At 44.8% G+C, this 11,991-nt stretch overlaps 1 protein-coding gene across 1 annotated transcript in view; it reads left to right on the top strand.

Annotated features, from left to right (window-relative positions):
- The window catches only part of LOC109917756 (AP2-associated protein kinase 1-like), a 90,582-nt gene that overhangs the window by 55,333 nt on the left and 23,258 nt on the right, over window positions 1-11,991 (top strand). The window contains exons 12-15 of the mRNA XM_048616177.1: window positions 1,275-1,417; window positions 1,504-1,760; window positions 7,309-7,422; window positions 9,629-9,802. Of these exons, the coding sequence (XP_048472134.1) occupies window positions 1,275-1,417; window positions 1,504-1,760; window positions 7,309-7,422; window positions 9,629-9,802 (688 nt within the window). The remainder of the gene's footprint in view (window positions 1-1,274; window positions 1,418-1,503; window positions 1,761-7,308; window positions 7,423-9,628; window positions 9,803-11,991) is intronic.

Consider the following 11,991-nt stretch of genomic DNA (forward strand, 5'->3'; position numbering starts at 1 on the left):
TCAGCTTTCCTACTCCTCTGATGCTGCTTGGCCTGCTGTGTTCATCCAGCTCTACACCTTGTTATCTCAGAAGTATCTGTGTTAGCATTACACTCAATTTCAAGTTTCATCTTTGCCCATAAGCATGTTCCAAATTAAAATCTTTAAAGAGTATTTTGAGCAAGGTGATTATTGGTAAATTTGAGAAATCACATTATTGAAACATGCAGCACAGGAGTTAAAATTCTCTTCCTTGAAAAAAAAAGCATTTGTGTTTTCCCATGTTAATTGGACCAGATCTGCAAAGTACTTTTCAAATTTACAGAAAAAAGAGCAAAATTACTTCATGGCTAGAATTTCTAGAATGGCAAAACATTGAGGCAGAGCAGTCAGAGTGTGACTATTGTGCTCAATCCCTTAAGGGCTGAGGCAACTCTACATGATTGAAGGAAAGGACAGTCAGCACAGATACATAAACTGCCCAAAGATTATCTCTATTCTACCAAATAAAAGCAAAATACTGTGGCTGCTGCAAATGTGAATAAAAACAGAAAGCGTTGACACTGTATGTGCTTATACGGTACACACACTATATTGACTGTACTCCAAACATAAACTTTGTTTCTCTCTCCCCAGATGCTGCCAGACCCGCTGAATTACAGCGTGCATACTGCCATGTACAGTTCACATACTGCTGAGTTTCTCCAGCTTTTTCTGTCTTTATTCAGATTCCCAGCAAGTTCCGACCTTTATTCTGCCTAATCTGGACTTTTACCTTGTTTAATCTCTCCAACCATTATCTATCTTTTTGTCTTCTGTTCAATAATACTTTTAACCCCTAATCTCTCTCTCTCTCTCCCTTCTGCTCCACTTGTTCCTTCCGCTTTTTCAACAAGTAAAACCGATTATTTCCACTGTTTTTCAGTTCGAAAGAAGGATCAAGTTGCAGTCCGGATGATACCCCTGTTTCTCTATCCCACAGATGCAGCGCTTTTGGGTTTTAATTCCATAAGGTGTCCACTTTGATAGGAATCATGCAGCGCCTCACAAGACATAATTTTAGTTCAAAATGCGTCGTTCGGATGTTTCACTAGTTTCTTTGTATAAAGAGATTTCATGAATTATGCCTTGATTTCAATCAGAGTGAGTGAAAATCCGAAACACAGTGCCCTGTTACATATAGGCTCAATCCTTCACTCTCCCCGTGTTGGAAATGTTGTTGAAATGGCCCAAACACACACACACATTCCAATTTCTAGCCGCTAACTAATTCAAACACATCTTCTACCGAGTAGGTACAACATTGGAGGACCTACATCTGCCATCCCGGCCCTGTGTTCCTATTTTTTTGACGATGGAAGGCCTGTTCTCCTCGATACTGTTTACAACAGACCCACTGACACCACCTCCGAACTGTGGACGCTCCCACACGTAGCAGGTACAGGAATGTTATTTGTTACAAAGTCAGTTATCGGCCTGTGCGTTTGTCATGTTGCCTTGTCATTGTTTCCACTGCTGTTTAAGGTGAGCGATATGGCTCTGGAAGGGAGTTAATCCTCCTCACCAGCAATTTTACCTCGGGGGCAGCTGAGGAGTTTGTCTTCGTGATGAAGAGGCTGGGGAGAGCTCTGGTTGTCGGCGAGTTGACCAGCGGCGGTTCCCACCCTCCGCAAACCTACCATGTGGATGACACCCAGCTGTATCTGAGCATCCCTACGGTCAAATCCTCCAATCCGGACGGAGCGTCCTGGGAAGGGACTGGAGTCGCCCCTCACCTCGAGGTAGCTGCTGAAACGGCGCTAGAAAAAGCCAGAGACCTCTTGAGAAGTCACTTACATAGATCCTCCTAACGCAGCATCAGGTCGTTTATATGTAACATATAAACCCCAAAGTTAAATACGAATGGTAATTTAATGACTTTCTCAGAGAATTAGGAGGAATCGAGGATTAAAATGTAATTGTCAATGGACAAGCATTCGAAGCCCCGTTCTCTTTATGCCAGTCACGCTGGAACTCATTCTATAACCCTTTCTCAGAAATGCAAATGTGTACTGTATTAATGTGTTACCAGTACGGGATATTGGACGACACTGCATCCTAACTTCAGACATTATGACACAGTTGGACCTTGTCTTTGTCCGCCTTGTGCTCCATCCGTGTTCTTCTCGTTCGACTCATTATTCTGTACACTCCGCCTTCTCATCAAGAAATATCGTGCGATGTTTCGGCGGGATGGGGTTAATTTGGCGTGTGACTCGGCGATTAATACAATAAATTGTTAAAAACTAAGAACACTTTGATGTGTCTATCTGTTTTGGTGTGTTAGCCAATGCCTAAGCTTTAAGTCAATCTCATTCTACTAGCCCTAATAAAATTATCTATTTCTTGAAAATGGTATCTATACACTCAATATCTTTAAATCAATCTCTATCGTTATAATACATATATATTGTCAATCTGAAATATTACATAGAATCCAAGCCATGAATTCTTACCTGATAAACACACGTTTATCAAAATATAAGGAACTCTAACTCACATCATTATAAATAGCAGGACATGTGTTGTAAATATAAGCGTTTTAACCCACTATAACTAAAAGTTTGGGAAAAATACGTTAGTACAATTGTACAAATTCAGAACATTTTCTGTAGAAGGGCCCTGACTCGAAACGTCAGCTTTCCTGCTCCTCTGATGCTGCCTGACCTGCTGTGTTCCTCCAGTTCCACACTGCGTTATCTCTGACTCCAGCATCTGCAGCTCTTGCCATCTCCTTGTTACCACAATTGATCCTTTTAGTCGCTTATTAGCTGGTAACTTCCTCGGAGCGTGGTAAAAGCAGTCACTGAACTGCAGTATTCTGTGCTCTGGTCAAAATGAACTGCCCACGTGTAATATGTGAATTTAGCATGGCCAAGAATGGCGCTAAGTCCAGACCAGGAGGCCCGGATTCAACTTCCCACCTGCTCCAGAGGTATATTATCACATCTCTGAACAGATTGATTAGGGGAAATGTCTAGCTGGAATAGCAGTGCCTTCAGCACCAATTCAAAGTGACTCGTCCCAGCTTTCGGGAGGGAGACACGCCTCTCTCTCTCTCACAAACACTCCCTCTAGTTGTATCTCACTCTCTCTGTCTCCCTCTATCTCTCTCTATGTATGTCTCCCTCTCTGTCTGCCTCTCTCGCTGCCTCTATATCTCTCTCTCCAACTCTTCCTCCATCTTTCCCTCTCTGTCTCTGTCTCTATCACTCCCTCTATCTCTTTGTCTGTATCTCTCTATCTCACTAGGTCTCCCTCTATCTCTCTCTGCATCTCTCTCTCTCCATCTGTCAATCTGTATTTCTGTCGCTCCGTCTTTCTCTCTCACTCTCTCTACGTCCTCGTCTATCTCTCCCTCTATCTCTGTCGCCGAGAGTCAGGGCAGCAAGCGTGGAGCTGCAGTGGTGTGCATTTGTAGCTCTCTGACCATTCACTTCCACCTCACCGCCAAGCCTTTACTCTTCCTTAACTCATTGTACTGAGATACTACTTCCCTTTCAGACGAAAAACGCGGGATAAACCCCCAAAGTTTTACTGTTTTTGAATAAGTAATTACGAGAAGTAAGGAGTAAACTGTAAAAGTAACTGATTTAATTATATAATTTTCCCCAGAGAATAGAAAGTTCAATTTAAATAGCTTCCTGTATTTTATCATAGGGAAAAAATGCAGGAGTCAACCATATAATTGACATGTCTAACGACAGTTTGCAATCTACAACCAGTTATCATTCAGTCATAGTGTAAACATAAAGTCTGGTTTACTTTAGAATCTGCGGGAGAAAATGCAGAGTGGCTTGTTGTGGATTTCCTGACCATAAACATTGCGTCATGTTCCGCTTTCTTATTGGTTGATGCGATCTCTCCTTTGTGATTGGTTAAAAATAATTAACTCCTGTCAGGATGATTAATTTTTGAATTTGCCAATCATGTCTCAGAAAACCCATTTGGGAGGTAAAATAAAACAAAGAACTGCCGGTGCTGGAAATCTGACATAAAAAAAACAGAAAAATGTCTTGCTGACGTTTAGCAGTGGAGGCAGCGTCGACTCGAAATGTTGCTCTCTCCCTCCATTTGTTAAGAGTTTCCGGCTTGCCAACATGGACGAGGATATTTATGGCGTTTGCAACCCGATTGGTCACTGTGATTGGACAGAAACCTCTAGAGTGGAAAAACAGAACTAAATAGCGTTTGAGTCCAGTGACCCTTATCAAGAAGCGCTGTTTTCTCTCCACAGATGCTGCCAGATCTGCTGAGTTCCTCCAGCAATTTTGTTTCTGATCTCCAACTTCTGCATATCTTTGCTCTATTTTACCTCTTGTGTTTTGAAATCAGTGCTGCTTTAGGCATGGTGGATAGTTTTACGACTCTGGAAACAAAATAGACGACCGGCAGAGGAGGCAACCACCTAGCGGTATTATCGCTAGACTGTTAATCCAGGGACTCAGATAAAGTTCTGGGGAAGCGGGTTCGAATCCCGCCATGGCAGATGGAATTTGTATCTAATAAATAAATGGAATGAAGAGTCTAATGATGACCATGAAGCTTTGTCGATTGTTGGGGGGAAACCCCTCTGTTTCACTAATGACCTTTAGGGAAGGAAACTGCCATCCTTAGCTGGGCTGGCCTACATGTGATTCCAGACCCACAGAAATGTGGTTCTTAGGGATGAGCAATAAATGCTGCCCAGCGATGACCTCATCCCACGATTGAATTAAATAAAAGGTCAATTTCCAACATGTGGAGTGCTGCTCCCCTGCGCTTTCCAGATCCAGTCATCATGTCTTTTTTTTCCTTTTTTTGGAGGGTGTCCAGGGTTCTATCTCCTCCTGAACCTGCCAATAACCCCACCGGGTATCGAGCTACAGATGAATTCAAGTAAAACAAATAGTAGAGAACAACCCTCTTCAGACACACATCTCTTGGTACTGGTTTTGGTGCCCTTTAATGTTACCTTGAATCATTATAGACGGTGAATGCTTCTTAAATGCTTCTTGCCTCTTCTATGAGTCCCTCTACAGTCTGACAGTAAATCTTAAATGTCCAGTACCTTTCTTTTCAGATTTTACTGGCCACATCAGCCTGCACGTTACACCTGCTGGTGTCAGTACCCCCTCCACTGAGTTAGAGGTTCCCAGCTCAAAGCCCACTCACAATACAATCAGCACTTGGAAACAAAGTTCCAGAGGAAGTGGTGGAGGCGGGTACAATTACAACATTTAAAAGGCATCGGGATGGGTATGTAAATAGGAAGGGTTTCCAGGGACGTGGGCCAAATGCTGGCAAATGTGACTAGATTAATTCAGGACAGGCATGGACGAGTTGGACCGAAGGGTCTGTTTCCATGCTGTACATCCCTATGACTCTATAGCTCAGGTAAGTGCAGTACTGAGGGACTGCTGCACTGTTGGAGGTGCTATCTTTCTGCAGAGCTATTAAACCCAGACCTGCCCGCTTCCCCAACATAGGTAAAAGATTTGGGAGTTCTACCCCTAGTCCTCTCCCAGGCCCAATAACTGCCCCTCAAACGACACTAAAATAAGTCATCCTTAACACTACCGTTTGTGGGATCTTGTTGAGTGCACGGGAGCTGATGTTTTCCCTACAACAGCGACTCTGCCTCAAATGTAGTTAATTGGCTGCAATGGGTTTAGGGGAGCGCGTTGGGAGTACGTGGAAGGTGCTACACAAATGCAAATCTTCTTGCTTTGATGAGGCAGCCTCCTTACGCATCAGTGAGGTCTGGGACAGAGGGGAAAGCTTGCAGCCCACATTGGAAACCATCCTCCATCCCTAAGGCAGCCGGGCAGCGATGTGTGTGTGTGTGTTGAGAGGTTGCACTGGTGTATCTTCCCGCTATTTTACCCGCATCCGCTGCCGCCTCAAGCTGGAGCTATTTTTGTAAAAAAAATCCAACCTGAAGGGTGCTATAACATATCGATTGTTGCGTTTCTTTCATCTCGGTAAACGCTAACCACAACAGAATGAATGTCGGTCTCCATTGCTGATAACTTCTGAAGACTTTCACAAGGTCAGAAAGAACTCGAAGGGACCGCAGGAAACCGCACTTACTTTCTGAAATCGCTGTCCGTGCCCTCCACTCGGTTCTACATAGAAACCATAGAAAACAGCAGCAGGGGTAGGCCACTCGGCCCCTTGAGCCTGATCTGCCATTCAATATGATCGTGGCCGATCATCCAACTCAGTCCTCTGTCCCCACTTTCTCAACCCATATCCTTTGATCCTAATAACTATGTCTAACTCCCGCTTGAAAACATTCAATGTTTTGGCCTCAACTACGTTTTGTGGCTCACAAAATTCTATAGGATCACCACTCTCTGGATGAAGAAATTTCTCCTCATCTCAGTGCTAAATGGCCCACCTCATATCCTGAGACTCATACCTGAGTACAAATTGACCCTGGTTCAGGAAACTAGTGTTGGCACAAGCTTGGCTCACCTCACTGCCTTGATATTTCTCCATCCCCATGAAGCAGATGAGCTTCAGATTAAGTTTGTTTACGTAGCGTGCGGGGGCTACGCTTTAAAACGTAAACTCGCCACAGTCCTACCAGACAGTAGCCTGTTCTTCATGAGAAAAACGTGACTGGTGGTAGTTTAGGCTGAGGGTCATCAGCCTCAGGTTAATTCGAAAGACAGCTAACTGGCTTCAGAGCTTTCTTGAGATGTGAAAGTCGTCTTATAAATGTCATTTAATGAATCTAGCCATTACTGTACAAAAACAGAAGTTGCTGGAAAAGCTCAGCAGGTCTGGCAGCATCTGTGAAGGAATGAAACAGAGTTAACGTTTCGGGTCCGGTGACCCTTCCTCAGAACTCTTTATTTATAGGAAACAACTTGTGACTGGGTGGGGCAACCATTGCACTTTGTCCCTTCATGATATTTAGCTGTGGCTGGTTGAACCAGCATTTATTGCCCATCCCTCAGCTGGAGAGAGTGGTGGTGAGCTGCCTTCTTGATCTGCTGTAGTCCTTGGGGTGTGGGATCAGCGCTGTCAGGGAGGGGGTTCCAAGATTTTGACCCAGCCACAGTGAAGGAATGGCAATATATATAGTTGCAAGGCATTCAAGGGGCATTAAATGACTATTTAATTAGGAGCAATGAGCAGGGCGTTGGAAGAATGGCAGGATATTGGCACTAAGTCAAATGCTCAGAGGCAAAGTGGTCTCCTTCCGCGCCTCAACATGTTTGTGACGCTGTCAGCTCAGGGGCTTGGGGGAGAGTTTGCACTATTGGTCTTCCCATGTATCTGATACTACTGTCTTTCCAGGTGGGAAACGGAGAGGAGCAAAAAGGATATCGTTGCAACTGGGAGTTGATAAATCTATCAACAAATATCACTCGAGTTTTCATTCATGTTGCTTTCCAAAACTCGGGATGTCAGGTGAGCAGTGACCACAATTGCATTCTTGCAGTTTCAATAAAGGAGGTCTAAAACCTGAAGATAATTTCCACATTTGTAGGGTAAAAAATCTTTAAATATTTATCGCCAAATTAATACTGTAACTGGTTCCAAACCATTGATAAAACTGATGCCATTTACACCGCGTGCGTTATGAGACGTGTTCAGCTGATATGGGTTCCTCCTAGTTCAGATCCACAGAATGTAATAAGCAACAGCTAATATGAATGGACATTGTCAGTGATTTTTTTTTCTGAAGAAATGTCAGCTTTCCTGCTCCTCTGACGCTGCCTGACCCGCTGTGCTCCTCCAGCTCCACACTGTGTTATCTCTGACTCCAGCATCGGCAGTTCTTGCTATCTCACTGTCACTGATTCGCCTAACATACAAACACCTGTAAAATGAATCCTGAACGACAATCAATTGAAGTGAAACTTCCTCAACGACCACTCACTCGGTGAATACCCCTCTGTTCCCTCCTGCCTTTGACTTGTTCTGGGTGACAGAAAAAGTATTGAATTTAACGAATATATGGGCTATTATTATTTGGGATCTTCCATCCTTCATAATTGTTTGTCCTGTAGCTTCTGTTAACCAATCATCAGCACCATGACTTCCTCTTCGCTGTACGTGAAACAACATTGGCTTAAGCACCCCCAATCTTTCCTCAACCCTATCAGGGTGCAGTGGTAGGCTGCAGGAAATAGACCAACTTTCAAGAGTAATTGGTTATGTGTTTATATGTCAATTTCAATCCAATCACCAGGCTCTGTTCGAACGGATGATCAGCCACATACCTAACAATTTAGAGGGCTGTTGTGAAAATTGATTTTGTGCCATCTCTGTGCTGTTGGGACAATGTCAGACTGTACGGGAGCGAGAATACAAGAATGAAGGACACATATTTGTAACAAGTGGACTGCAGATACATACAGTATATTCTCAAAAGGAATTATCCAAACGAGAAGAAATGAAAATTGAAGGTCGCTTTACCAGCTGCAGCTTCTTTTACAAGAAGTTCACAGTACTTAAAAACAGAAATTATTACTGTACATAATGGTGTTTAAAGCGGCTGTTCCGGGGGTCTTTTGTATTGTGCATTTATTTGTAGGTATTATTCTGCAAATGCAACTTGGATTACATTGGTAGTTGTTTGTATTCCGGATTCAGTTGCCCGCTCTAAATAAATCAGTGTTTTGCAAGATTATTTTGGAGGTTTAGACAGCTCGCTCGCCAGCTTTGAAACGGTCAGGTCGTCTGATCTATCCTGGAAGAGGGCTTTGCCAGTTTGTAATTAAACTCCGAGCAAAAAAAAACGGATGATAAACCTCGCTCATTTCAATGCTGAATCGGATCTCAGTTGTGCGATGTCATGTGCCGCGAGAGGTGATGGCGCTCCCTGAAGAACTCATTACAAATCGGGCAGGTCAGTTTGTCTTCCCTGCGCCTCTGGCTCAGGTAGTCGGTGGCGTACTCCTTTTTGTGGTGGGACCTCATGTGAAACACCAGGTCGGAAGTCATTCGGAAGGAGGCGTTGCACTTGGCGCACCAGTTCTGAGCGGACACAGCGAACGAGGTATAGGACGGCGGCAGCAGGGTCAGCGAGGAGGTGGACTGGAACTGTACTCCCACCGGCTTTGGCCACAGCTCAGTGCTGTATAGAAATGGGCTGTGAGTGCTCACGCTGGTGTGTAGTATGTGGGAGCCGCTAAGGTCAGCACTGAGGAGCTTGGATCCCAACAGGTTGGCGTGGCCAGGGAGAGGGCTGGAAGGGATAGAATCAGGGAAATCCCGAGAGCACTCTGTAGGAGAGTGAAGGGCGTGCGCCACCAGCATTGAAGGACCCAGAGCTGTCCTCCTTTGGGGTTGGCAAAACGCACTTTTCTGTTCTTCGCGGGCACTTGAAGGTAACACTGAAGAGAAGGCGCTCCCTGTGGAGCTGAGAACCACGTCTGTTCTTAGACTGACCTTCCTGGTCAGGTCAGAGCTGCCCTCTTTAACAATGCCCTCGGTTTTGTCAGCTCTAACCTTGTCTCTGAGCCGCCGAACCTCGGTAAAAGCACTGGTGTTATGCCCGGCTGAATCTTTCTTCAACATGAACTTGTCTGAGTGAAGTCTCCAAATGGAGACCGCGAGGGCCGGGCAGACACTTGACTCGTCTTTTGGAAGCTGCTCTCCCTGGTCACAGCCTAAATTGTTTGTCTTTTCCAACAAAACGGTTTTGCGGATTTTATTCTCCTCCCCTCCGTCTTGTTTCCTTTTGCTGGCGGCCGGGGACCGGCTCTCGTCCTGGGCGCCAGGCTTTCGCTTCGAGTGCTCCAGGTCGTGGGCGATCCTGTGGAAGTTAGTGACTCTATCCTCGGTAATCAGTTGTGGCTCTTTCAGCAGAGAACTCTGAGCAGCCCCGAGCGCCTGCAAGTCCCTCCAGGCCAGACAGTTTTTCCTTTTGCCACACAGGAAGCGGACATGAGCCAAGTATGGATTCTCATATTTCAGTTCCTGATCGCAGTCCACGCACCTAAAAGCTAAACGCAAGAAAATGCAGTGAATGAGCAACCTACCCCCTGCACGCATAGCAGCGAATCCAGAGAAAAATAAAGCTTCGCGTTTATCAAAGAAAATCAACCTGTTTGAACAGGGGATTTTGATTTGATCTATTATTGTCACATGTGCTAAATTGCCCGTAGTGTCTAGGGGTGTGTAAATTGGGTGGATTAGGCATGGGAACTGCGGGGTGACAGGGAATGGGTCTGGGTGGGATGCTCTTCGGAGGGGCGGTGTGGATTTGTTGGGCCAAATGGCCTGTTTCCACACTATAGAGATTCTATGGATTCTACTGAGCTATAGTGAAAAATATTGTTTTGCATGCTATCCTGGCAAATCAAACCTTACACAAGAAAGTCAGGGTAATAGAACAGAATGCAGAATACGGTGTTACAGCTACAGAGAAGGTGCAGAGAAAGATCAACTGTAATATTTGAGAGGTCTGTTCATAAGTCTGATAACAGCAGGGAAGGAGCTGTTCTGGAATCTACTGGCACGTCTTTTCAAACTTTTGTATCTTCTGCCCGTTGGAAGAGGGTGAAAGAGAGTATAACCTGGGTGACAGGGGTCTTTGGTTATGGTAGCTGCTTTCTCCCAGGTAGTAGGAAGTGTAGATTGAGTCATTGGAAGGAAGACGGATGGACTAGGCTGCAGTTCACAACTCTCTGTAATTTCTTGCCTTGGGCAGAGCAGTTGACCCACCAAGGTGCGACGTAACCCGATGCTTTCTATGGTGCATCTACAATTGGTATTATCACTGGACTATCAATGTTCTTGGGGACACAAGTTCAAATTCCACACGGTATAGGGTAAAAATTGAATGCAACTAAAATCTCCAATTAAAAGCTAGCCTAATGGTTCCCATTGTTGTTAAAAAGAAAAGTCTCAAGGTTCACCGACTTTCTCCTTAAGGGGATGAGAGGTCTGACCGACATGTGACTCCAGACCCACAGCAATGTGGCTGACTCTTAACTGCCCTCCGAAATGGCCTAGCATGCCTGTTAACAAAGTCTCTAGGCATATGGACTGCAGCGGTTGAAGAAGGCAGCTCACCACCGCCCCTTCAAGGGGCAAATAGGGACAAGCAGTAAATGCCGGCCCATCCAGTGATGCCCACCAGCGAGTTAAATGAAAACACCGTTCTGGGGCAGACGGACCCCGCAAATTCCAACCCAGAGGCAGGGACTCTCAGTAAGCCACATAACTCCAAACTTTCATTGATTATAGCGCCTGTCATGACCTCAAAGCACTTTACGGCTAATTGAGTTATTGTCACTGTTGCAATGGATTGCAACAGCTGACCTGTAAAAAAGATGTAAAAAAATATATTTTTTAAATTGTTTTAATGAATGATTTTTGCTCATAGATAAATATTGCTTTGGGCACCTGGAATAAATTGGTCTACTCTGTTTCAGGACTTTTTTTTTAAAGAATCAGAGACTTAGCACTTTAATGTCTTGTGCCTTTTAAAAAGAAAACCTGTTTTGGTCAATACAAAAACTAAACATTACAATGAACTTTCTTGGCTGTAATTCGAAGTGAGAGGTGGCCTCAGGGAAATGTTCCTCTTATACAAAACACATGCTGTAAACATTTCATGAGACACACAAGATAGTCTGGCTCAAACAAACTAACTGAATCATCCAAGTTGTGTCACAAATCCGTTTGAGCACTGATCGTGTAGGGGAGGCAGAGTATATTTCAATTGTTTAACGGGGACCTGAACTTATGGTGTCATCCACAAGTGGACCTTTCAGCAGTGCAGCTCTCCCACAGCACTCCACCGAGTTTCAGACGAGATGGTCTGCTCTCGTCTCTGTTGGGGTGGGGGATGAGGGCGGGGAGGTCTTGACACATGACTTGCTGAACGGAAGACGGTCGCGTATAAACACAGTGCCACAAAAGGCAGAGACAACAAGGTGCAGGGCTGGATGAACACAGCAGGCCAAGCAGCATCATGGGAGCAGAGAGGCTGACGTTTCGGGCCTAGACCCTTCATCAGAAAAG

This window comes from Rhincodon typus, chromosome 34 (assembly GCF_021869965.1).
Source record: "Rhincodon typus isolate 14 chromosome 34, sRhiTyp1.1, whole genome shotgun sequence".
Classification (NCBI taxonomy): Eukaryota; Metazoa; Chordata; class Chondrichthyes; order Orectolobiformes; family Rhincodontidae; genus Rhincodon; species Rhincodon typus.